General features: G+C 45.6%; 1 protein-coding gene across 2 annotated transcripts in view; it reads right to left on the bottom strand.

Moving 5' to 3' along the window:
• Positions 1-23,047, bottom strand: part of Wdr19 (WD repeat domain 19) — a 97,867-nt gene that overhangs the window by 39,327 nt on the left and 35,493 nt on the right. For both annotated transcript variants that reach the window (XM_029477401.1, XM_021163489.1), the window contains exons 21-36: positions 18,640-18,697; positions 17,268-17,408; positions 17,107-17,189; positions 16,675-16,758; positions 14,937-15,083; positions 14,158-14,282; positions 12,653-12,765; positions 10,999-11,067; positions 9,644-9,721; positions 7,474-7,570; positions 6,027-6,151; positions 3,335-3,416; positions 2,054-2,204; positions 1,360-1,483; positions 626-702; positions 209-333 (exon numbers count right to left, since the gene is read on the bottom strand). In XM_029477401.1, coding sequence (XP_029333261.1) covers positions 225-333; positions 626-702; positions 1,360-1,483; positions 2,054-2,204; positions 3,335-3,416; positions 6,027-6,151; positions 7,474-7,570; positions 9,644-9,721; positions 10,999-11,067; positions 12,653-12,765; positions 14,158-14,282; positions 14,937-15,083; positions 16,675-16,758; positions 17,107-17,189; positions 17,268-17,408; positions 18,640-18,697 — 1,663 coding nt within the window. In that variant the 3' untranslated portion in view covers positions 209-224. The remainder of the gene's footprint in view (positions 1-208; positions 334-625; positions 703-1,359; positions 1,484-2,053; positions 2,205-3,334; positions 3,417-6,026; positions 6,152-7,473; positions 7,571-9,643; positions 9,722-10,998; positions 11,068-12,652; positions 12,766-14,157; positions 14,283-14,936; positions 15,084-16,674; positions 16,759-17,106; positions 17,190-17,267; positions 17,409-18,639; positions 18,698-23,047) is intronic.

Raw genomic sequence — 23,047 nt, 5'->3', positions numbered from 1 at the left:
AAAAAAAAAAAAAAAAAAATAACTCCTATAGTTTGATCAAATACATTCTAGTTAGAATCCATGATGCAGCGTTGCCACCTGGAAAGCCTTATTACATAAAGGAAAGGCCTGTTGGGACCGTTGGACTTTGATAGTTACATGGTACACAAAGAGGAGTCCATGTGAACATGAAGAATGAAGTTGTGTAACTGGGCTTTGGGGCCTTTACCTGGGCCTGCGGCTCACTATTCCGTCTCTGTCCGTAGGTACTGGGAGCAGTCTGTAATTTTTTTCAGTTGACTGGAGTTTAATCTTTCTGAACACATGGGACACGTGCTTTCACTGTTGAGTAAGCTGTTTGGGGGAGATAAATGCCGAGTAAATGAAATATATAATTAACACGTCTTGATCTTCAGGTTAAGCTAATGGGAAAATCTTCCACCTCCCTCCACCTCTTAACATGTCCACTGAGGGGCGACAAGAGGGAAAGTGCTCTCAGGTCACAGAAGGTCCTTCCAAGATGACAGATTTGGGTCCTCGGGATCTTTAGGGATATGGGGTGAGGGGCCCTCAAAGCAAGGGAGTGGCAGAAAATAAAAGATCCTGTTTCTGGATCCATTTGTGGTACTGGGACTGTGTTACTTACATCTTGAATTCTGAGTACAGAGCAGGGAAGCCACAGTGAGGGCACATTGTCCAGTCGTCTTTCAACATGTGTCGGCCCTGGAAACATTTAAGAGTAAAGTCTGTCATCTCTGAAACACTGAGCAAACCATAGCTGAAGACAGGCTTCTGGCTCAGGACATCATTGGTACTTCATATTGCTGGTAACTGTCTAGAAAGATGCAGCCAAAAGGCTATAGCTGAGTTTGACTTAGCCGGCTCATGTTTAAAGATGGAATAAGCTTTGACTTTTCCCTTCAATATGTGAATTTATTTTCCTTCAAAATATAGCTTACATTAGCCAAGGGATAAACAGTTAGTTTGACATTTTAGTTTTCTGATATAGTGGGTCTTGGAGCAGTGAGCTTAAGACAGTATTTCTCTGTATAGATCTGGCTGTCTTGGAACTCATTCTGGAGACCTGGCTGGCCTTGAACTCAGAGATTCGCCTGCCTCTCTGCCTCCCAAGTTCTGGGATTAAAGATGTGTGCCGTAAACACCTGCCTGATGCCTTAATGGTAAAAGTAAGCTACTAGTTATAAATGCCACAGTATGCCTCTGGGCCTGTGTGCTCTGAACTTCACCTCTGTTGACCATGGAATTTCATGCTAAATGTTTTGGAAAATGAGTCAGAAGACTGTATCGAAAGTGAAGACAACATTGGCACATCAAGTAAGTATTCAAGGGGAAAGCGGACATTGTTACAGGGAAACTTACTGTTGCAATGCAATAGGGAATGTTGTTTTTACAGCCAGGACAGAGGAGCTCACATTCTGGGAGAAGAAACTGGCAGAATGGACATGGGGTGGTGGCCTCTTCTGTCTCTGAAGTATCGGGTCTCCTGGGGAAAGCATTTACAAATACCACTTGATTCCTTGTAATGCGGTGAGAAGAGAAGCAGCACTGTCTAGAAAGAGCTAATTTTTTTACAGGCTTAAGTACTTCCCAGATATTTGGCAGCCAGAGCCTAGATCCCAGGAAGAGGAAGCACTCTTGAGTCTGGCCAGATCCAGCTGGCATTCCCAGCCAATGCACAGGGTAGCACAGGCAGGCCTTAATGTCTCCTCACTGGTGGGCGAGTGTGGCAAATGTGGGATTTTCCCTCTGTGTCTTGGGTGTGATTGATGGTAAAGGCTGCCCAGTGATGTTAAACAGACCTTTTCAGGCCAGTGAGCTTGTCCTAATTCTTCACTATCCAGTATGGTGGCTATGAGCCATATGTAGCTTTGGAGCACTTTATGTAAGTGTTCTTCAAAGGACTGTTTTAAAGCTGATTCTGTTTTAAAATTTTAAGAGCTGATGGTAACTAGCTCTGTCCCCACCCCTACCCACTTTTTTATGAAGCATGTATGAATTAGAAGCTTCCCCCTGAAGCTGTGATTGGATGGTAGAAAAGTCTATGTTTGCCCACCTGACCATCGCCTCAATTTTCTTTTTGTACTTGGCATCGATTTTGTTGCGGTATTCAGGCCTCATCAGCATAGCTGCAAAGCTGAAGGCAGAGTTCTTCAGGCCTGCCCTGTGACACTCAATCACCGTAGACGTCAGGATAGGCACGATGTCTGCAAGACAGCAAGAGCGGACAGCAGCTGAGTGCATGCTAGTCTGCGTTACACAAGCTATCTCAAAAACAAAGACGTCAGGGAGGTGAACTCTGACCCTCTAGACTTTTGTATGACCCAGGAACTAAGAATGGTTGAAGGAAATACCAAGATATTTTGTGATATGTTAAGTGCAGTTCAGATATCTGCGTCCAGAAATTAAAGTTCTGTTAGAACCCAGCCCCACGTGTTCACTTACATCTTATTCACACCAAATGGCAGTTAAATAGTTGTGACAGATCAAATGGCTTAGATGTTGAACATCTAGTTCTTTACAGCAAGTGTGCTGACACCTGTCACACTGTGTGATGAAGTCTGTTCATTTAAGAGCGTTTAGTGACAGTCCTTCCAGGAGAAAGGGACCTTTCCCTGAAGCCATGTCCTGCTAGGCTTGGAAACATGACATACCAATGTGATCTTGGGCACTTACCTCTCTTTGTTCTGGCTTCCTTACTATAAAATAAAAACAGGAGCTACATGTACGCACAAGTCCAGAGCCAGTTAGCAATAGAGGGACTGTAAACACTGGGCTGTGAGCCTGCCTCTGGGACCTCAGCTTTGGGGCAGGTTCCCGTTTCCAGGACAGGTGAGGGGCTTGAGGCACCCATGTATACACGTGCTGGCTCCTCTCTTTCTGGCAGTGAGAACATGTCAGGCAGGTGGTTCCTGGGTGGCCAGCTGCCAGTGAAATCCCTAGGCTGTGAATGTAATGCACTCCTGGTGCACACTTCAGACTTAGTGTCCCAACTTGCTCTGGGGGAGGTATGACTCAGGTTCTGTGTGATTGTCCCAGGAGGGGACTCTGAAAGGCTTGTGCCTGCACTTGGTTTGCTTTAGGCTTTGCCCCAGGCACCTTGTTCTGCTGGCTTAGACCTTAGCTACTGCACTAATGTGCTCAGCCATATTGTGCTTCTGGGACAAGTGTCAAATTTTGGGGTGGTCTTAGGAACCTCAGCCTACTACCTGGAATCATGGGGATAACTGATGTCACCACACAGGGAATTGTGAACATGCCTGGTTAGGGAAGTGCACGCCTCAGCACCTGTCTGAGGCCTGAGGTGTGCACAGAGCTCTGTGGAGACAGTACTTACGCGATGGGAACTTGCTGATGTTGTTGGCCACCCGAATGAGCATGCGCGCTCCCTTCATGTGGTCTCCACTCTTAACATGAATCTGAAATAAATTATGTCTTTCATTCTTGCAGCCTTATATTAGCTCCAATGCATGTTTGCTTCCTTAAACAACTTCTTGCTTGTGGCCCAGAACGTGGCTAAGCTGAGATTCTCAAGCCTGGCCTGGCTCCTGGTACTGGGATGTTGCCTCCTATTTTTCCCTTCAACAGCTTGTCCCCAGCACTGTGGCCCTGTCCTGTGTCCTTCAACAGCTTGAACCTGGCACCACAGCTATGTATTGTATTCTGTCTTGGGCCACCCAAGGTAAATTCAGATCCTTGGTCCATCTTTTATGTAGAAACAGGTAAACTGGCCTTTATGGGGCTAACAAATTGTCTAAGTTGTAGTGAGCCCCGAGTGCTGAGTGAGTCAAGGTCTAAGAGGGAGGAGAGGAGGGCTTGTGAAAGGAAGTAAGTTGAGCCTATGGCGGAAGGGCCTAAAGCAAGGCAGTTATGAATGGGGTTTGGGAAACAAGAAGGTGGGATGGGAGGCAGTGGTGGTTGGGGGGAGGTAGGTGCCCAGACCAAAGCCACAAAGATACTGTGACAGTGTTACATTAATCTCTTCAGCCTTGACAGGGTTAAACAGTTTTGTTTGTTGTCGTCATCTTTTTTTGTTTTGTTCTGTCTTTTTTCAAGGCAAGGTTTCTCTCTCTGTGTAGCCCTGGCTGTCCTAAAATTTCCTCTGTAGACCAGGCTGGCCTCAAACTCAGAGATTTGCCTGCTTCTGCCTCCTGAGCCCAGGGATTAAAGGTGTGCACCACTACCATCCTGCCTTGTTTTGGTTTTTTGAGACATAGTCTCTCTAGGTAGCCTTAGCTGTTCTGGAACTCACTATGTAGATCTCCTGGGATTCAGAGTTCCACCTGCCTCTGCCTCCCAAGTGCTAGGATTAAAAGTATGAGCCACATGCCCAGTCCAAGGGTTAAGTGGTTTGGATACCACAGTCACAGATTTTAGAAAGTTCTGGCAGTGCTCCCTGCTGTGTGAGAGACTGGCCTAAAGGTGAAGTTACAGGGTGCTCAGGCATGGAGGGGAGTGGCAGGCTGGCTCATCATGGAAGAGACTGGCCCAGCTGTGCATGGCTCCATCTTTCCAGAATCAGCTTTTCCCACCACCTTGTTCTGAACTTCTCTCTACTTCTTCTGCCTTCATTTTGCTGGATTTGCAGTCCTGAGAGACACTGGAATCATCTCTTATGTCTGATGCTAGCAAAGACTTCTCTGCCTTTCCAGCCTTCCCCCACCCCAGGAGGTTCCTCCAGAGGCCTCAAGGGAACTGCACTCCCAGGGCTGAATGTTGGAATCTAAATACCTATTCTTTATAATTAGTGTTTTGGGCCTGTAGGGTTTACCGTGGCTATGTAAATTTAAAAATTACACGAAGTGTAAGTGTTCACTGTACCAGCTCCATGCCAGATGTCCCTCAGCCCGGCAAGGGGCCACCATACTGGTCAACACAGACACTGTTCTGCCACTAGAAGATTCTGTTGGACACTATCGATCTAGCTGATAATTAGGATTTTAATCCTCACACTTGACTGTGTGAGGGGCCATCAAGATTAAACGAGCTTGCAGGGCTGGACAGATGAACTGATTTAGCACTGATAGGAAGAGGAACTTTGGTTGTACTGACACTTTGGGAAAAATATGTAAATTCAGGCCTGTCTACATCTTTACAAAGCCCTAAGTGTATAATATACATATGGGGGTGGGAGTGAGGGTGGGGGTGGGGGTAGCTAAAGAGCTGGCTCAGTAGACTTGAGATCTGCTACCAGTACCAATGTTGGGTAGATCATAACCTGTAACTCCAGCTCCAGGGGGAACTAATGCCCGTGGTTTCTGCTTGTGTGCACGCACACACACACACACATACACACTTTAGAATAATACAAATAAGTAAATCTTAATAACAGAGGAGCCAGGGATGGTGGCACACTCTTGTAACCCTAGCACTGGTAATGGGGAGGCAGAGGCAGGAAAATTGCTACAGTTTCAAAACCAGCCTGGTTTACACGGCAAGTTCCAGTCCAGCCAGGTATAAACAGCATGGCTATCTTAAAGCTAATAACAGAACAAAAAGAAAACCCTATGTAGGGTTGGGAGCTGTGCTTGTCTATTATGTGTGAGGCCCTGGACTCAAGTCCCCATCTATATGCATACAGAGAATATAAAAACCAAAGCAACCAAACAAAAAGACCCCAAATACACATTTAGTAACAAACAGGCCAGTCTGACCTACATAGAGAGACCCTGCCTCAAAAACAATAACAAAGCCCCCCAAATGGGAAAGTATACATAGCAAAGTCTGCTCCCATCTTTCTTCCTCTCCTCCCCTCCGTTACTGGAATTTGGTGTCCTCACTACCCTCCCCCACCCTCCCCCCAGCTCGGTTCTTCAGGCTGCTCCTTTTAGCCCTCACTGCTGTACTTGTTACTTCTTGTCCCTCGGAATATAAAGGACAGCACACTGCAGCTGGCCTGCATGTTGCTTTTGCTGCTTGAGAATAGAGATCCAAGAAACAGCTCTGATGCTCGGACAGGCCCCGAGTGAAGCCCCGCTATGTGAGCAGACCTCCTGGCACCCATGCCTGCCACTCTGTCCAGGCCTCACCTTCACGAGAATGTAACTGTGCAGGATCATGAGGTTGGTGGCCATTTCGGAGGGGATCTTGATCTTCTGGGCTTTAAGTTCTGCGTACATACTGAAAAGAACATCGTGTGCATTCCGATAGTTTCCTTGGCAAAAGAGAAGATGGTATTATTACCATGGAAGACGGGAGACTAGACACTTGTCTTACAAGTATGTCTATTAGTCATGTTACTAACAGTTTTTTTTTTTTTTCTATTTTGTTGATGGTAATAACAGACAAGGAATCACTCTGGTAAAAAAATGCTGGTGTCTTAGAGGCTACCCACAAAGTGCACTGAGTCCTTCAAGTTCAGCCTCCTCCTCAGGCCCATGGTTAGAGCCCCCACGCTTTCCCGCTGATTAACTTTCCTCTGGAGCTGCAACAGGATGCCAGGGTTTCCAAAATCTCAAGCCTTACTCCAAGCCAACACCCTAGCCCTCCAAAAGGGAGGCTGGCATCCCTGGCTCCTCTGTCACAGCTCAGTGGCAGGATTATCCAGTATGTGTGAGGCTGTAATCACCAGTACCACAAAAGCAGACACCCCATCCCCACCCCCAAAGACAATGCGATCCAGCCAAAGTTCTTGTGCACAGGCTCACAGCCATGTTGGAGCTGGCCTGAGCTTTCCCAGGCAGGCAGCAGCCTCATCTCTTGCTCTTACATCCTCAGCTCCATCCTCCATGTCTGCCCACACCTTATCTTTAGGAGGCCCTGGGCCCTTCTGGTCAGATTTCTTTCTCTACTGCAGCACTTGTCACCCTGAATAACAACTCTGAACTCAATTCCTTCCTCTTGCTTCTAATCGTGACCCTTAAGGGCAGAACTGTGGCCCAGTTCTCTCTGGGTCCCGAGTTCCTGGTGTGCATCTGAGAGACAGAAGGTGTCAACATGAGCAGAAACAAATGTGAGTGACGATCCCAGACAAGGTCACTGACTTACTCAATAAGTATGTACAGAACACGCAAGTAAACACAGCTATTCTTAAGACTCCATTAAGTAGCTCTGCAGGTTATGAAGAGCCAGGTCCATAATGCTAACAGCCAACATCTTTTACGTGTGAAGGCCAGATACATGCAGTTTGAGGGGAATGCTGTCAGGGTGTTAGAGAGGACACATAGTGCACATGCAGAGAAGAAACAGCCCAGCAAAGGACCTCCGTGTAGCCACTTCACATCCCTTGGGCTAGGGCATGACTTTTCCTTCTCTGCATCCTAGAAAACGGGATCTGGAGTCCTCTGGAGTCAGGCAGCCTAGGCTAGAAGCTAGCTACTCTTTACTGGCCTTTCTTCCAGTATTTGTTTAGGTAGAAAAACTTATCAAGGACCTGGTGCTAGAGACATAGCTTGGTGGTAAAGCCCTGTCCTGGCATAGGCTGGGTCCTGGCTTGAGCCCTAGCACCTCAGGAACCAGTTAGTGTTAGGAACACACCTGCAGACTGCTCTTCTCTGGCGATGATGATGGCGGTCCGGGCTGCTTCACGGTACTGCTTTAGCGCCATGTACAAGCGGAACAGGTACTTGGCATCCTGGTGCACAAACCATTAGCAAGACATCACTTCCTTCATTAGCCAAGCGGAGGGAGAAACACCTGTAGCTGTGTTTCTTTCAGTCATAACCACATTAAGCTCCCAGAAACAGAAGTGACCTTTTTAAAAGCCAGCGAGTTGGCTCATGGAATGTTTGCCCAGCTGAGTACGTGTGGGTGCTTATTCTAAGGGGGGGGGTGGGGGGGAGCATTAACTAAGCTAAACCCTCAGGTCTGCCCTGTGTTAGTTTTGTGGATAGGAAGGTGAACAGAACAGGACAGAGTTAGACTCTGGAGCAAAGTGACCCAGTCGCACTCTATTCCTGGAGGCCTGCTCCACACAGCCTCTCCTGGACTGCAGACCGGGACATTTTAACACCCATGGAAGTCTCTTTTGTTTACAAGGCCGTGACCACTTTCCCCTAGATTCTAAACCAAGGCTGTTTCACTTTGTACTTGGGAATGGTTTCCACGTTACCAAGGTTAGCGGACACAATGGGAGAGGGTGTGGGACAGCAAACAAGGGACTGTGCCTTTTGTCAAGTCACTAAGCACTTCTGGGTCTCCATGATATCACTGTAAGATAAAGGTAAGGAGTACTGAGTGAGATTCAGTCTCCTGCCCACAGTGAGGGAGGGTACCGCTGTCTCTCCTCAGCAATGACTAGAGACTGTCACAGCAGATGGCTTTGCACATGAAGACAGAGGGGTACAAAGGGCTCCGGGGCGCTTCCTCAGGCATGGCATCTGTCCTCACCAGGATGGGGAAGGCAGATCTCCTGCAGTAATCTGCAGAGACATGGATTCTGACATCTGACACTTTTAGCCTGACCTATGACTTATACTTATGTTTAAGATGTCTTTATATTCTACAATTTTAAAATTATAGATAAAACACTCCCCCCCCCCCCCCCCCCAGGGGTTCTCTGTATAGCCCTGGCTGTCCTGGAACTCACTCTGTAGACCAGATTGGTCTTGAACTCAGAAATCTGCCTGCCTCTGCCTCCCAAGTGCTGGGATTAAAGGCATGCGCCACCACTGCCCGGCTCAAAACACTTGTTTTTAGGGCTCAGTGCTAAGTCAACAATTTCAACGATTATTTTATACAGTTTCTAGAATAAAATTATAACAGTTTAGAAAAAGCTGGGTGGGGAGGACTGTTACATGGGGAGGACTGTTACATGGGGAGGACTGTTACATGGGGAGGACTGTTACATGGGGGGAGGACTGTTACATGGGGGGACTGTTATATGGGGGGACTGTTACACGGTGGGACTGTTACATGGGGGAGGACTGTTACATGGTGGGACTATTACATGGGGAGGATTGTTACATGGGGTGAAGACTGTTACATGGGGGAGGACTGTTACATGGGGAGGATTGTTACATGGGGTGAAGACTGTTACATGGGGGGACTGTTATATGGGGGGGGACTGTTACATGGGGGGAGGACTGTTACACGGTGGGACTGTTACATGAGGAGGATTGTTACATGGGGGGAGGACTGTTACATGGGGGGAGGACTGTTACACGGTGGGACTGTTACATGAGGAGGATTGTTACATGGGGGGAGGACTGTTACATGGGGGAGGACTGTTACATGGGGAAGACTATTACATGTGGGAGGACTGTTACATGGGGGAGGACTACTACATGGGGGAGGACTACTACATGGGGAGGACTGTTACACAGGGGAGGACTACTACATGGGGGGACTGTTACATGGGGAGGACTGTTAGATGGGAGAGAACTGTTACATGGGGGAAGACTATTACATGTGGGAGGACTGTTACATGGGGGAGGACTACTACATGGGGAGGACTGTTACATGAGGAGGACTATTATATACGGGAAGACTTTTACATGGGGGAAGGACTGTTACATGGGGGAGGACAGTTACATGGGAGAGGCAGCTATTGCACAGGTCCACTCTGGCATTTATGGCACTTTCTAACATGGCTGTGGCTATTTTCTGGGTGACACTTGTATAAGTGTGTCAAGTCAGGACAGGTGAACAGAAGACCAGAGAAGACAAGACTAGGACATGGGCACCCGCCCTGCAGAACCTCCTGTACCTTTGGCATGCCATCGCTCTCCCCCATCAGGTGGTCTATCAGCTGATTGGTCAGCAGTTCATCTTTGGCCTGGCCCACCTGTTTCACAAGAGAGAAACCTCATCAAATTCTGCATCTTAAATTCTGCAGGGAGGGGGAGTGGGGGCTGAAGATCAAACAACTTTCTGCTAAGGAAATGGAATTTAAAAAACCTAACAACATGAAACACAATTTAGCCTGGAGTCCTTTTTCATTGGTGTGTAGTCGTCCTCAATTACATCCTTAGATGGTATAGCTTTTCTTAGCTGCTTGTATCAAAGTATGCTCTTTCTCTTTGAATAGACACAGAGAATGTGCTTCTTGGATGTTTCAATAAAACACTGAGGGGCATTTGCTGTTCTTCCAGAGGACTCCAGTTTAATTCCTAGCACCCACATCAGGCAGGTCACAACTGTCTTATAATTCTAGTTTCAGGGACACAACACCATCTTAATCTGAGAATCTGAACTCAAACATTGGTGTGTGTGTGTGTGGTGCATGTGTGCATATATATATACTTGTGTGTGTGTGTGTGTGTATATGCATGTGTGCATATATATACATGTTTATGTAAATGCATGTGTGTATATATATGCATGTGTGTACATATGCATGTGTTTAAATGCTTGTGTGTGTATATATATATGCATGTGTGTGGGCACATGCCAATGGCAATGTCAGGTTCTTCTATTGTCCTTCACCTTATGTTTTTGAGACAGGGTCTCTGACTACACCCAAAGCTGCCATTCTAGCCAGGCTGGCTGTCCAGCAAGCTCCTGCAATCCACTGTCTGACCTTTCCCTTCCCCAGTGTGAGAGCTGCAGACATGGGCTTAGGGGAAATGGAGTAGCATTTGTCAAATTTACTACAAGCAAGTTCTACCCAAAGGTTCTTCAGGTTCTTCACAACTCGGAGAGTGTGTCCTGATAGGAAAGGATAAAACTTGTTTGCTTGAATACAATTTAGGAAAGAGGGTGGGGCTGTGAATAAGGATTGTGTGTCAGTTGTCATCAGTTTGACAAGGGCTAGAAGGAGTTTGTTATTTAGTTTGGTAAATTTTTCCATGTATTTGGACATTTCTGTTTGGTTTTAAGACAGGGGTCTCAAATAACCCAGGCTGGCCTCGAACTCACTATGTAGCAGAGGATAATCCTGAATCTTTCTCTCTCCCCTCCTGGGATTGCAGGCATCTACCACCAAGCAGTGCTGGGGACTGAGTCTAGGGCTTCCTGGATACACTCACCAACTGAACTGCATCCCTGGCTCCTTCAAGGACACAAACAAACAAACAGCAAACTACTGGCATTCTTCAAAGTTTCCATTCTGAATTTACTTACAGTTTCGATTGCCATTTCTATTGCCACATTATCTTCTGAGCTTGGGCATTTCAGGAAGTGCTTTAGTGCCTAAAATGAGAGATGGACAGCAGCCAGAATTTGTCAGGCCCTGCGAGCTGGGAAAGTCAGCTTTTACAACAGATAGAGTGAGTGAGTGCTCTGATCTCAACCAGGGGTCTGCACAGCTCTGGGTCTTCGGCCTGGTTTTATGGGACAGTGTCTCTTTCACTGGCTGGCCAGGAACTCACTGTGCAGACCAAGCTGTGACCTCACAGAGACCTGCCTGCCTCTGTCTCCTAAATGCTGAGATTTAAGGCATGTGCCACCACGCTGGCAGGTCTACTTCAAAGGCTGAGTCTAGTTTTTCAAAGCGGACGGATCCAGAGAACCTTCTGAAGAATCTAGTTCTGATTTATGGTAAACAGAAAATGTAAAATGTGTTCTCCTCCATGGGAAGGTTTAATTATTTAATTCACTCTTTTGTCTTATGTGTGCCTCTCACGAAGCCAGACAGGTGCTTAGGGCCCAGTCCCCAGTCCCTTCATTTAACATTTATGGGCACCCTCGCTTGTTCATGGGCTGGGCTGGGGTCTGAAGAACAGCAGGAGCTGCCTGACATGGCCCCCCTTTTCTGTTAGATGCACTCTGAGGTGATAGGTGCCATCAGGTGACAGTCACCCAGTCCTGTCCTTTTCATAAACACACACCTATGAAGAAGCTCACAAGACAAAGGGCTATGTGGGAAGTTGGTTTTAGGTGTTCTGAGGAGGAAAGGAGGTTGTGTGTGGGGTGACATGAAGGACACAGAGGGACAAAGATATGCAGAATAAAGAAGTCTGGGGTAGTCACTGAGGAAACATGAGGGTGAGGCTGGCAGAGGCCTTGCTGCAAGTGTCTAGTGAGGCATACTTTCACAGAAACAGCTGGAGGCCATCGTGGGATGCCCAGGCTGGCCGGCCAGCCAGTGGGGAATTAGCTTGCGTGTCAGATAAGGAGTCTGGGCATCTTCTAAAAATGGCAAGCTGGCAGCCTGTTGGGCCGCACTCACAGACATGTTTTCCTTGGTCAGTGAGGTATTCTGCAAATATCTGGGCCTGTATCTTGAAGTGGGGAGACTTAGACTTCTGTTTCTCTTGAAGGACCCTGTGATTGGGCCCTGTAGTGCGAGGCCTCCTGAATGGCAGCAGCTTGCCAGTTTATAGTCTGCAGCAGCACCAGCTCCTTCAGGCAAGATGCAGATGATCCAGCACTCACGGTCACCTCAACCCCAGTGCCTCTTCTTTGGACACTGTACTCCCTGTCTGCCTTGGGCAAAGTGAGTTCTACTAGGGGAGCAAAAGGATGACTTAGCTGCAGAGATACTAGAGGCTGGAGCACTGTGCACTATGTCACCGGATGCAGGGAAACCTGGCTTGGGGTTACACTGATGGCACTTAGACTACATGGGGGCAGAGGTGAGAGACTGTAGGGAGCCTGTGTATGTATGTGTGAGGAAGGAGATTTCAAAGCTGGCTTTGCCCAGGCTGAGCTCCAGTGCCAACAGAAGCCGACACTGAGATTTCAAGTCTCAGTGTCTGGAACATACTGGCATCTAGAATATTTCCTACAATCAGTCCTGTGGTGTCTGGGGGATGTTTCCTTGGCAAATACTAACCCGTGAATACTGGCCACACAGTAAGAAGAATTTTCCAGCCTGAAAATGTCTTTTTTCTCCTTCAAAATATAAGGCGATGCTTTGATAGTCTTCATTAGTTGTGTCTTCAGCACCTACAACAGACGCTCACTGAGCACAATGTCTGAGTAGAACCTGATGACCTGTCATTGCCAATCTAAAAACTATCTAAGACAAGTGTCTTCAAGCAGGAGGCTGGGGCAGGTGACACAGCTCAGCAGGGGAAAGTACACTGCTGTGCCCGTCGGGGGACCTGAGTTTGATTCCCAAAATCGACTCAAAGTGGAAGGAGAGAACCAACTCACAAGGTTGTCCTCTGGCCTCCAAACACACTATTACATGTGTGCTATGTGTGCTTTCTCTCCCACATCATTGTGTACACACACACACACACACGAAACCCAACCAACCAATCTTAAAAAACCCAGGAGACTAAAAGCCCTTCAGAATTGAACAGCAGTTCTACCATCTTGTCTATTTTCATCACAAAGCAAATTTATCATAATTACTTCAGATATAAATTCTGTCTTGTCTCTGTTTCACTGAAAACAGGAATCATGAGAAGAAAGGATAAAGCTTATGTGAAAATTTAGGCTATGATCTTCTGTTATTCATTCAGAACATATCGTTCTCAGACTCTGAATCTCATGTTATCAAACAGTAGGAAGCACTGTGTGTAACCTTAACCATGACCCACCTAGGGCTTCAGAACAATCAGAAGCCAAATTAGATACCTAACATAAAACACAATCCAGCTTGCTGTTCTTTCCTTCCTTCCACCCACCCATCCATCCATCCACCCACCCATCTGTCCATCCATCCACCCATCTATCATTCCATCCATCCATCCATCAGTCCATCCATCCATCCATCCACCCATCCATCCAAGCATCCATCTAAACATCATCCATCCATCCGTCCATCCACCCACCCATCCATTCATTATTGGGCCTTATAACTCAAGTTGGCCTCAAACCTATCTTCCTGCCTCAGCCTCCAGGTCTGACACTACTCTTGTCTGCCCTTCCTTTTGGTGTCAGGTCTTTATGTTGTCCAGTTATCTAATGATTTCCCACTGATGTGTTCCCTTAAAGTCTGAATTAATTTTTCTCATGCTCTTATTAATTTATAGGTGCATGCAATCACAAAAGGGCAAATATTTTATTACCCTGCTTATACCAGATACTTGGAATATTCACATTCATAAAGACAAAGTAAAATAATGGCCATCAGAGGCCGGGGACGAGGGTCATTATTCAGTGGGGACATGGTTTTAGTTTGGGCAGCTGACAAAGTAATAATCCTCCTCAGCTTTAGGCAGTAGGGACCCTGAAACCCGGCAGGTAATGTCTGTGTATCTGTGTCTACACAGCATAGGTTATACAGGCGAGCCTGTGTGCACACCCCTCTCAGCATAGAGCCTAAGAGTCAGGGTTCCTATGATAACACATATTTATGGAGAAAGTAGGGAAGAGAACAGCATTTACCAATGATGTCTGCGTAGATTTCCATTTTGTTGTGCTGCTGAGCCAGGGTGAAGGCTTCATTGTTACATTTGGACAGGACTAGAAACTGGATGGCAGACCCATAGTCACCAAGCTGCAGAAAGAACCTATGACAATGACTTTAGTTAGCTTGACTCTCATGTCAAGTGTATGACTGTGGTGATTAATATTATCCACTTGACAGGATCTAGAATCACCCAGGGGGCAAACTTTTGGGCATGTCTGTCTGAGATAGTTCCTAAGTTATAATTGTATTGAAGGGTGAAGACCCACACTAATGCGGGCAGCACTAGTCCATGGGCTGGGATCGCAGACTAAGTGAGAGGAAGAAGTGAGGTGGGGCCAGCATCCATCTCTCTGTGCTTCCCGGCTGTGGATGCAACCCCACCAGTTTCCTCAGACTCCTACCCCCACCATGATTGGCTGGGAGCTCATGAACTGCGAGCCAAGAGAAAGCCTCCCTCCCTTAAGTTGCTTTGGTCAGGTACTTGGTCACAGGTCACAGTAATGAGAAACATAACCAATACCATGACTTATAAAACCAAACACGTAAAAATAAAAAATGTATCTCATAACTGCAGTTTTGTGTTATCTATTTATACCTGACAGGAATATTCTCATATGCTGACCATAACAGCCATTGCATTCAAAACATCTTGGGCTAATAAAACATAAAAAGAATGCATACATTTGATGAGGGGAGGGGGGGTCTTTCTTTTACACCTTTAAAGGTCCAAATGAACAGGTAGGTGTGCTGTCACCTGGCTACCATCTTGGCTCCGTCCAGTGACTGGGTCTCTCTGACGATGCTCACGGCCTTCTCGGGGTTGTTGAGGTGATCCAGGTAGATGCGGATGACACTGTTCCATTGCTTTGCATTTTCATACGCCACCACGGCTTCCTTGTACCTGTGAGAAACGGGGTTCTCGTAAGCTCTCAATGCTATCATTTTGGGGGGTAGCAAATGTGGGGGACACGTTTCTATTGTGGTGATAGCAGCCGCTGTTTTCTTGAGCTTCTTTGTCCTTCAGAATCAAATGCCAGGAACTTTTTTACTCAAGTGTGCTCTCCAGGGGTGGATGAATGGAAGGGTAAAGGATCGATAATGAATTTTATTTTCTCCGATGAACTAAAAGTGTGTCATTTGTTGACATTTTACTGTGTTTCTATTTTCAAGTGGGAAGACGGTACTAGCAGTGTGGAGTTATTTTAGAAAACAGAAATTACAGAATGCTTCACGGTAATAGGCATGAAGTGAGATACATAATCTTTGCATGTTTACCTCTAGGTGGCGCTCAAGACTAATTCTGCTCTTCCATTTGTGTGTGTGTGTGTGTGTGTGTGTGTGTGTTTGTTTGTTTGTTTGTTTTGAGACAGGATTTCTCTGTATAGCCCTGGCTGTCCTGGAAGACCAGGCTGGCCTCGAACTCAGAAATCTGCCTACCTGTGCATGCGCCACCACTTCCTGGCTTGCTCTTCCAATTTTAACAAGACATTCAGTGTGTATCTGTATCTATTTCCCAAGGTTGCTTTCCTAAAGTGGAAGGCATTACTAACTTATGAAGAGTGTTTTCTCAACAGACACTTCTGAGACCCACCCTTCCTTCCTTCCTCTTATTTTCTTTCTTCTTTTCTTTTCTTTTCTTTTCTTTTCTTTTCTTTTCTTTTCTTTTCTTTTCCTTTCTTTCTTTCTTTCTTTTCTTTTTTTTTTTTTAGGTACTTTAAAAAAAAAAGATTTATTTTATTTATCAGTATACTGTAGCTATTTCTAGACACCCCAGAAGAGGGCATCAGATCTCTTTACAGATGGTTGTGAGCTACCATGTGGTTGCTGGGATTTGAACTCAGGACCTTTGGAAGAACAATCAGTGCTCTTAACCACTGAGCCATCTCTCCAGCCCCTGAAGTCACTTTTCAAGGGCTGTAGAAATTTACACTTCCATCAGCTAAAACAACCAGAGCATTTTGATAGCATGGCTGTTAGTTCAAGATAAAGACAAACAGTAAATCTGGTGGCATGCCCTTATCAGTATCAGGGGTGGAACTTCAGTGTTCAGGAGTGCAGTTCATAACTACATTTCCTCCCCTGGGTCTTTTTGTCCTTGGCCTTTTCCTAGTCATGGTTTGAGATTCTTGTACCTATTAAGTTGTAGAGATTCTCAGTTCATCTAAGATAGTCCCTGTTCATTGCTATATTTAGTATTGCACTGTGGCTTAAACAGCAAGGGATCCCTGTATCTAGTCTTTGCTCCTTCAGTATGCTGAAGGCATCTTTCTTACCATGTTTGTACCATATTGTGCCATAACTTCAGTACTTAGCCTCATTTAGAGGAGACAGCAGACTGAGCCTGGATACAGTCAGGTGTGCCATGCTAGAAAGCGTTTGCAGTGTGGTCCTTCCCATGAGAAGGACAGTGCTAAGTGTCTTCTCTCTGCCTGCCTTCTATGCACATGGCTGACCTACCTGGCTTGCACTCTCAGGCTTTCACACACACCTACCTTCCGTCTGCCTCCTTGGCTTTGGCATACTGCAAGTGGATCTTAGGAGAGGAGACATGAGGGAGAAGTTCGCCAACTTTTGCCCTAGAAACATAGAGTCGAGAACGATATCAACACCATTTCTGGACCAGGAGGACCTGCCCACAACCAAGTGCTGGCTCTCCTTTTCAAGTGCAGCTATACTCTTGCAAACATCTTGGCTCTTAGCCACAATCCAGATTTAACCGCTATTTCTCCTGACACCGCCCCCAACCCCCACTAGTGGGTCAGGAAGATAAAGATGAGTGCGTTAACTCTTTCAGAAAATTAAGGGTTTGTCTTCCCCATACTTTATATGTTCTTTGGGAAGTGACTATGAACGTGAACTCATCTACAGAGGAACTACGGAGATGGCAGCAGAGGAGCCCAGAGAAACCCCTTTCCAGCCCTTACCAGTTCTTGCAGCGGATGTAGACAGAGGCAGCTCTGTCGTAATACTGGCCCTTTTCGTACAGCTGGGCAGCTTCTGAAAATTGCTGCAATGACAAAGGCACTTAGGCCACTGGAATGGTTCTGATCGGAGCACAGGGATATTTACGAAGACCAAGGAGTACCTTCATGTTCTCCAGAATGGCTCCACAGTCTCTTTTGAGGACCCTGCTGGGGTGCTTGAGGGCTTGGTTAGCCCCTCTGCGGATGTCCCCCATTCGAATGGACATCTGAGCCACTCCGGCCAGGCACACTTCGTCGTGTTCCTGTGACAGCAAGGCAAATGCTAGCTCATCGTATCCTAGTTTACCGCGGTGTCCTTCAGCAGCCAATGGCTGCGGCTCACTCTCAATTACCACTGTAAGAAATTCTCACAGCTTTGAAATTAACACTTAAAAAAAAAATCAGCTAATACAAAGTTCTTGTTTCTTCTCAGAGGGTTTGGCCTTTTATACTTAAGAGAAAAGTTTGGCGAGTCCTTGTGAGGATGCCTTGTTTATACCACTTGGTATAAAGTTACATCTAGAAGCAATATACTGGTTATTATAGATAGCATAAATGCCATGAATAAATAAAAGGGGGGAATCATTAATCAAATTGAAGATCTCTATACTATGTATGATTATATTATGTATGCGAACTGTTTAAGTCATTAAAGACAACCTTAAACTTCCCATGTTTGCAGCAGGGTCTCTGCATATATAAATACACATATAAATACTTATATACAAACATACATGTGTATACATATATATAACTTTTAATAGAATTTTTATTTTGTTATGTGTATGAGTATTTTGCTTGCATGTGTGTCTGTGTACCATATGTGCTTGGAGTTAAGGAGAATGTAACCATGTGGGTACTAGGACTTGAAGCTAGGACCTCTGGAAGAGTAGTAGCTCTAAACCACTGAGCCATCTCTCCAGCCCAAAGAGATCACTGAAACTTCATAAGAGCAAAAGCCATATGAAATCATAGTTAGCCTGTGACACATATGTATATAATTTGGGTTTTTTGTTTTTTGTTTTTGTTTTTTGTTTAAGAGAAATCAACAGGCAAGGTCAACTTGGTTCTATTGTGTGCAAAGCTGGGTCTGCCTCCCATGGCCTTTCCCAGACAGTGCACATGGCTCCTTCAGTCTCTTAGGGGCATCTAATATAAATCTCCTAGGATGGACCAGGCTTTCTCATCTATTTGTTCACCAAATGATATTGGCCTATAAATGAGATAAAATAAAAATTTTACTTCTAGTCTTAATTAGAAGCTCATTATCTAGGATGTAATGGCAAACAGATGTATGGATAAAATATATTGCCATCTTTAGTTTTGTGAATTAAAAGTGATTGAAGCATATTCTTGTAAATTGTTAATAAACTGAACAATTAGGCTCACCTAGTAGATACGGAATAACTAAATGCAAATAAGACCTGGATTTTAAAACAAAATAGAAACCTTATTCCTGGACCTTAGGCGTATCTCGCATTTATGCAAGGTTACCTTATTATCACCGGTGATGCCCTTCTCATAATGAGCCAGAGCGTTTACATAATCGCCTCTGAAAGAGAGAAAGACCACAGTGAGTTATTTACATAATCACCTCTGAAAGAGAGAAATGCCCCAGTACAGGGGAACGCCAGGGCCAAAAAGGGGGAGTGGGTGGGTAGGGGAGTGGGGGGAGGTATGGGGGACTTTTGGTATAGCATTGAAAATGTAAATGAGCTAAATACCTAATAAAAAAATGGAAAAAAAAAAAGAATTAAACAGGAATATACACCTTTAACCTAAAAAAAAAAAAAAAAAAAAGGAAAGAGAGAAAGACCACAGTGAGTTAATCCACACTCAATCTTTTAGCTACACACACAAACTTTAAAGACATTCTGTCATCACAGGCTCAGGAAAGATGCTGCTCCACACAGATGCCAGCATCCATTCAAAGGGCAGCAGCAGCATGCTCTTCTCTCACCACTTTAAAAACATTCTGGGCTGTGCTACGCCCTAAGGTGCTTACCAGCTGATATGTTAGGCCTTTCAGGAGCTCTGCGGTGCATTTTATGGGTCACTGTTAGTTAATTATTTCCTTTAGGGCACCAATGACAATCACATAGTCATAGAGCCCTAGTTTTTCCAAATGCCCAATATTTGTAAGAATGCACACTGCAAGAATATGGGTTGGGAGCTCAGCAGTTGAGGCTCTCACTGCTATGCCTGACCTCAGTTTGACTCCCGGGACCTACATGTAAAAAGGAAGTGACTCCTGCCAAGTTGCTCTCTAAGCCTCATACATGCGATATGATGTATGCACGCATGTGCACAGATACACGCGTGCGTGCACACACACACAAATACATGATTTATTTAAAGGATCACCTATAATGTAATCATGCTAGTGTGTTGAGTTAAATAGCTGAGGAAAATAAACCTATTTTGTTAGATGGCACTTTCCAGAAGTTTGAGTCTTGGTCACTCGACCCATTAATTCATATATATATATATATATATATATATATATATATTCATATATATATGAATTGTGTGCATGTGTGTACATGCACATGACCTTGTATGCATATGTAGAGGCCAGAGGCTGATGTCAGCTGTTTCTATTGTTCTTCACATTACTTTTTAAAATGTTATTATTTTTACTTTATTTTTTACTTTATATGTTGCCTTCATCTGTGTATGCATGTGTGCCTGACACCCAGAGGCTAGAAGAGGACATCGAATCCCCTGGAACTGTGTTATAGCATCATGTGGGTGTGGGAACCTTACCGGTGTCCTCCACAAGAACAGCAAGCACTCTGAACTGCAAGGCTATCTCTCCGCCCTCCGCCTGGTTTTGAATAGGATCTTGCTGAGGCTTGGTCTGTTGCTCTGTATTCTAATGGTAAGTTCTGTTCCTGAAGGTTTAGCTAGGCCTGTGAGTGGGTTCTTATGTTTCCCAGTTTTTGCTGTGCAAACCTTGTTCCTTAATTTAAAACTCTTGGTTAAATAAAAATGGCTACAGCCAATTACTGGAGGGATTAGAGGCAGGTGGGGTTTGGAGTTACCTGTTTGAGTGGAGGAGGAGGAGGAAGAGGAGAAAGAAGGAAGAAGGAGAAGAGGAAGAGGAGGAAGGAGAAGAGGAGGAGGAGGAAAGAGAAGAGGAGGAGGAGGAGGAGGAGAGAGGGAAGGCACCATGGGGGAAGATGAACCATGAGCATATGGTCAGGAGAAACAGCAATTATCTGGGGTACACTGCTGGGAAGGCGGCCAGGCCAGCAGTTAGCAAAGCAGATTAGGGGTTAGCCCCAGTAATTGTCAAAGCCAAGTAAAATAACCATAGGAACTTTTACTGAACCTGGGGCTCACCAGCTGGCCGGGATGCCCCCAGCTCCCATCTGGGATTACAGGCAAGTGTTACCCTGCCTGGCTTTTGTTGTTGTTGTTAAACACGGTGCAAGGAATCCAAACTCAGGTCCTCAAAGCACTCATTGAACCATATCGCTGGTCCCAGAGAACTGTTTAAAAGTATATTTTTTTATGAATTAACAGCAAATATTTGATTTCTATTTCATAGACCTATATACTTGGGGCTGCATAAAAACGTCTCAGGCAAAGAAGGGGCTGCAGACGATCAATGTTTACGAGGCTCTTCCCTGACACTTGTTTATTTGCAGTTCTCAGTACAGTGACTTGCATGGGGCATTGTATTTGAACTGCCTTCCTCGGAGCAACCACCCCCTCCGCTGGAGTCAATTAGCTCTGAAACGGCATTAAGATCCACTCAGAGCTCCTTCATCAGCTTAGGCGACCGATTCGGGCTCTGGGAGGCTCGCTCAGTTTCTGAATCTACTGACAGATAAAAGAAAAGCTTCGGAAGGGAAGCTGGGTGGCTGATTGAAGACTTTCTTTCATCAGCCCAGGGCTTCACAGTCAGCAAGATCCCCGAGTAGGAATGTCTAATTTGGGTCCAATTATATCAACCCACCTAGGGACACCTCCTGACAAGAAGAGTTAGTCTCTTGCCCAGGACCCTGCTCAATTAGGGGACTCTAAATGAAGATTTTTGGAACCCTCTATTTTTAGCTCACACTCTTTACTGTTACTTCCTTTTGAACTCCTCACAGGGATCTCACTCACTAGTGTAAGCTAAACCTCTCAGGATTTGACAGGCCGGCCCTGCTTGAACACAATCAGGGTTGCAGATGCCTAACAGAGAGCCTTGGCTGTTGGGATCAGCGGGGGAGGCTACTTGGGTGCTTGATGAGAGCATACACTCAGGTTACTATTGGGGACGCTTTTGAGCTGTTAGGGGCTGGCTGTGTTAGGTTAGGGGTCAGAGCACACGCGAACAGCCTCACGGTTATGTGACACTGCCAAAGCAAGCCTCTGACTGATCCAGCCAGAGCTAACTCAAGTCAGATAAAGTAGGAGAATTTGTTACAAAAAAATCCCAGAGAGACATAGCAGTCAGCCTTCTGAATAGCCCAAGGGCTTCCAGGGATGCCTGTGTCTGCTCTCCTGGGCAATGTACTAAGATTCTGGGATGTCCATTTTGGTATACAGACTTTTCTTTTTTCTCCCCTCCCACTCCCCTTCCTTCCTCTCCCTTCCTCTTCCCTTCCTTTTTGGAGACAGGGGTTCCCTGTGTGGTCCTGGCTGTCCTGAATCTTGCTCTGTAGACCAGGCTGGCCTTGAACGCTGGGATCCACCTGCCTCTGCCTCCTGAGTGCTGGAATTAAAGGCGTGCACCACCACTGCCCACAACATTTTTTACTTTTAATTTACATGCTAAAAAAAAAAATCAACCTTGCCACTTAATTACATCCTAGACCTGGGTTCACTGCATATATATTTTAACTTTTAAGACAATTAAAACTTTTGTGTGTGTCTGTGTAGGGAACCACAGACTAGCTACATCAGACCCCCCTGGAGCTGGAGGTACAGTGGGTCTGAGCTGCCAGAGATGGATGCGGGGAACTCAACCTGGGTCCTCACCAAGAGCAGCACATATCCTAACCACTGAGCCATCTCTCCAGCCCCATGCATTTACTTTTTAGGGGGGGAAATGTGGCAATTTTAAATCAAGAATGACTAAGAAGAAATATATCCAAAGAGCTTTTACCTGAAGAACAGAAAATGTTAAAGATTTATTTGTGTGTGTGTGTGTGTGTGTGCCACATGTGGGTAGGTTTCTGGGGAGGCTGGATGAAGGCATCTGATCCTTGGGTGCTGGGAACCAAACCCAAGTCCTTTAGAAGAACAGCAAGTACTTTTAACCACTGAGCATCTCTCCAGTCCCCAAATAGAAAAGTACTAATTGAGGAATTAGATTAGAAATAAAAGAGTATGTTTTTGGCATAATAATCCTTCATGATTCCATTGTATGAGAATAATACAGAATTATATAAAAATGCTTTTTTAAAAAAGTAAATATAACCACAGACTAGCATTTTTTCAAATTCTAATATTTTAAATTTGGAATATATCTTAATAAATATCAAGAAAACCTGTCCAGCTGCAGTGGTGTCAGTGCCTGTATCAGTTTATGTCTGAAAACAAATGACTACACCCTCTGCAGCTGTGCGCTTTGGGGCAGTGACCACAGCTGGACGTTAATTTAAAACGGACAATTGAATATTTCTAAAACTACTTTTTATGCAGCACAGAAATAAAAACGATACAGTCTGCCAATGAAGAATATTGGCAGCCAAGATGACTTCACAGTTAAGAATACTAGAATGGACACAGAGGCAGACAGCTTCTGGGACAGGCGGGAGCCACAGAGCCGCTGAGGCAGCACCCTTTTGGGGCCACAGACATCCGGCACCCTCCCAGCCGGAGGACAGTGACCTGCCCTGCAGGGAGCGCCATCTTGGCTCCGGGACTCCGCCGAACTTAGTCTGTACAGGTTAGACTGAGGACC

Source organism: Mus caroli, chromosome 5, assembly GCF_900094665.2.
Source record: "Mus caroli chromosome 5, CAROLI_EIJ_v1.1, whole genome shotgun sequence".
Classification (NCBI taxonomy): Eukaryota; Metazoa; Chordata; class Mammalia; order Rodentia; family Muridae; genus Mus; species Mus caroli.
This window is presented reverse-complemented; position numbering and strand designations above follow the sequence as displayed.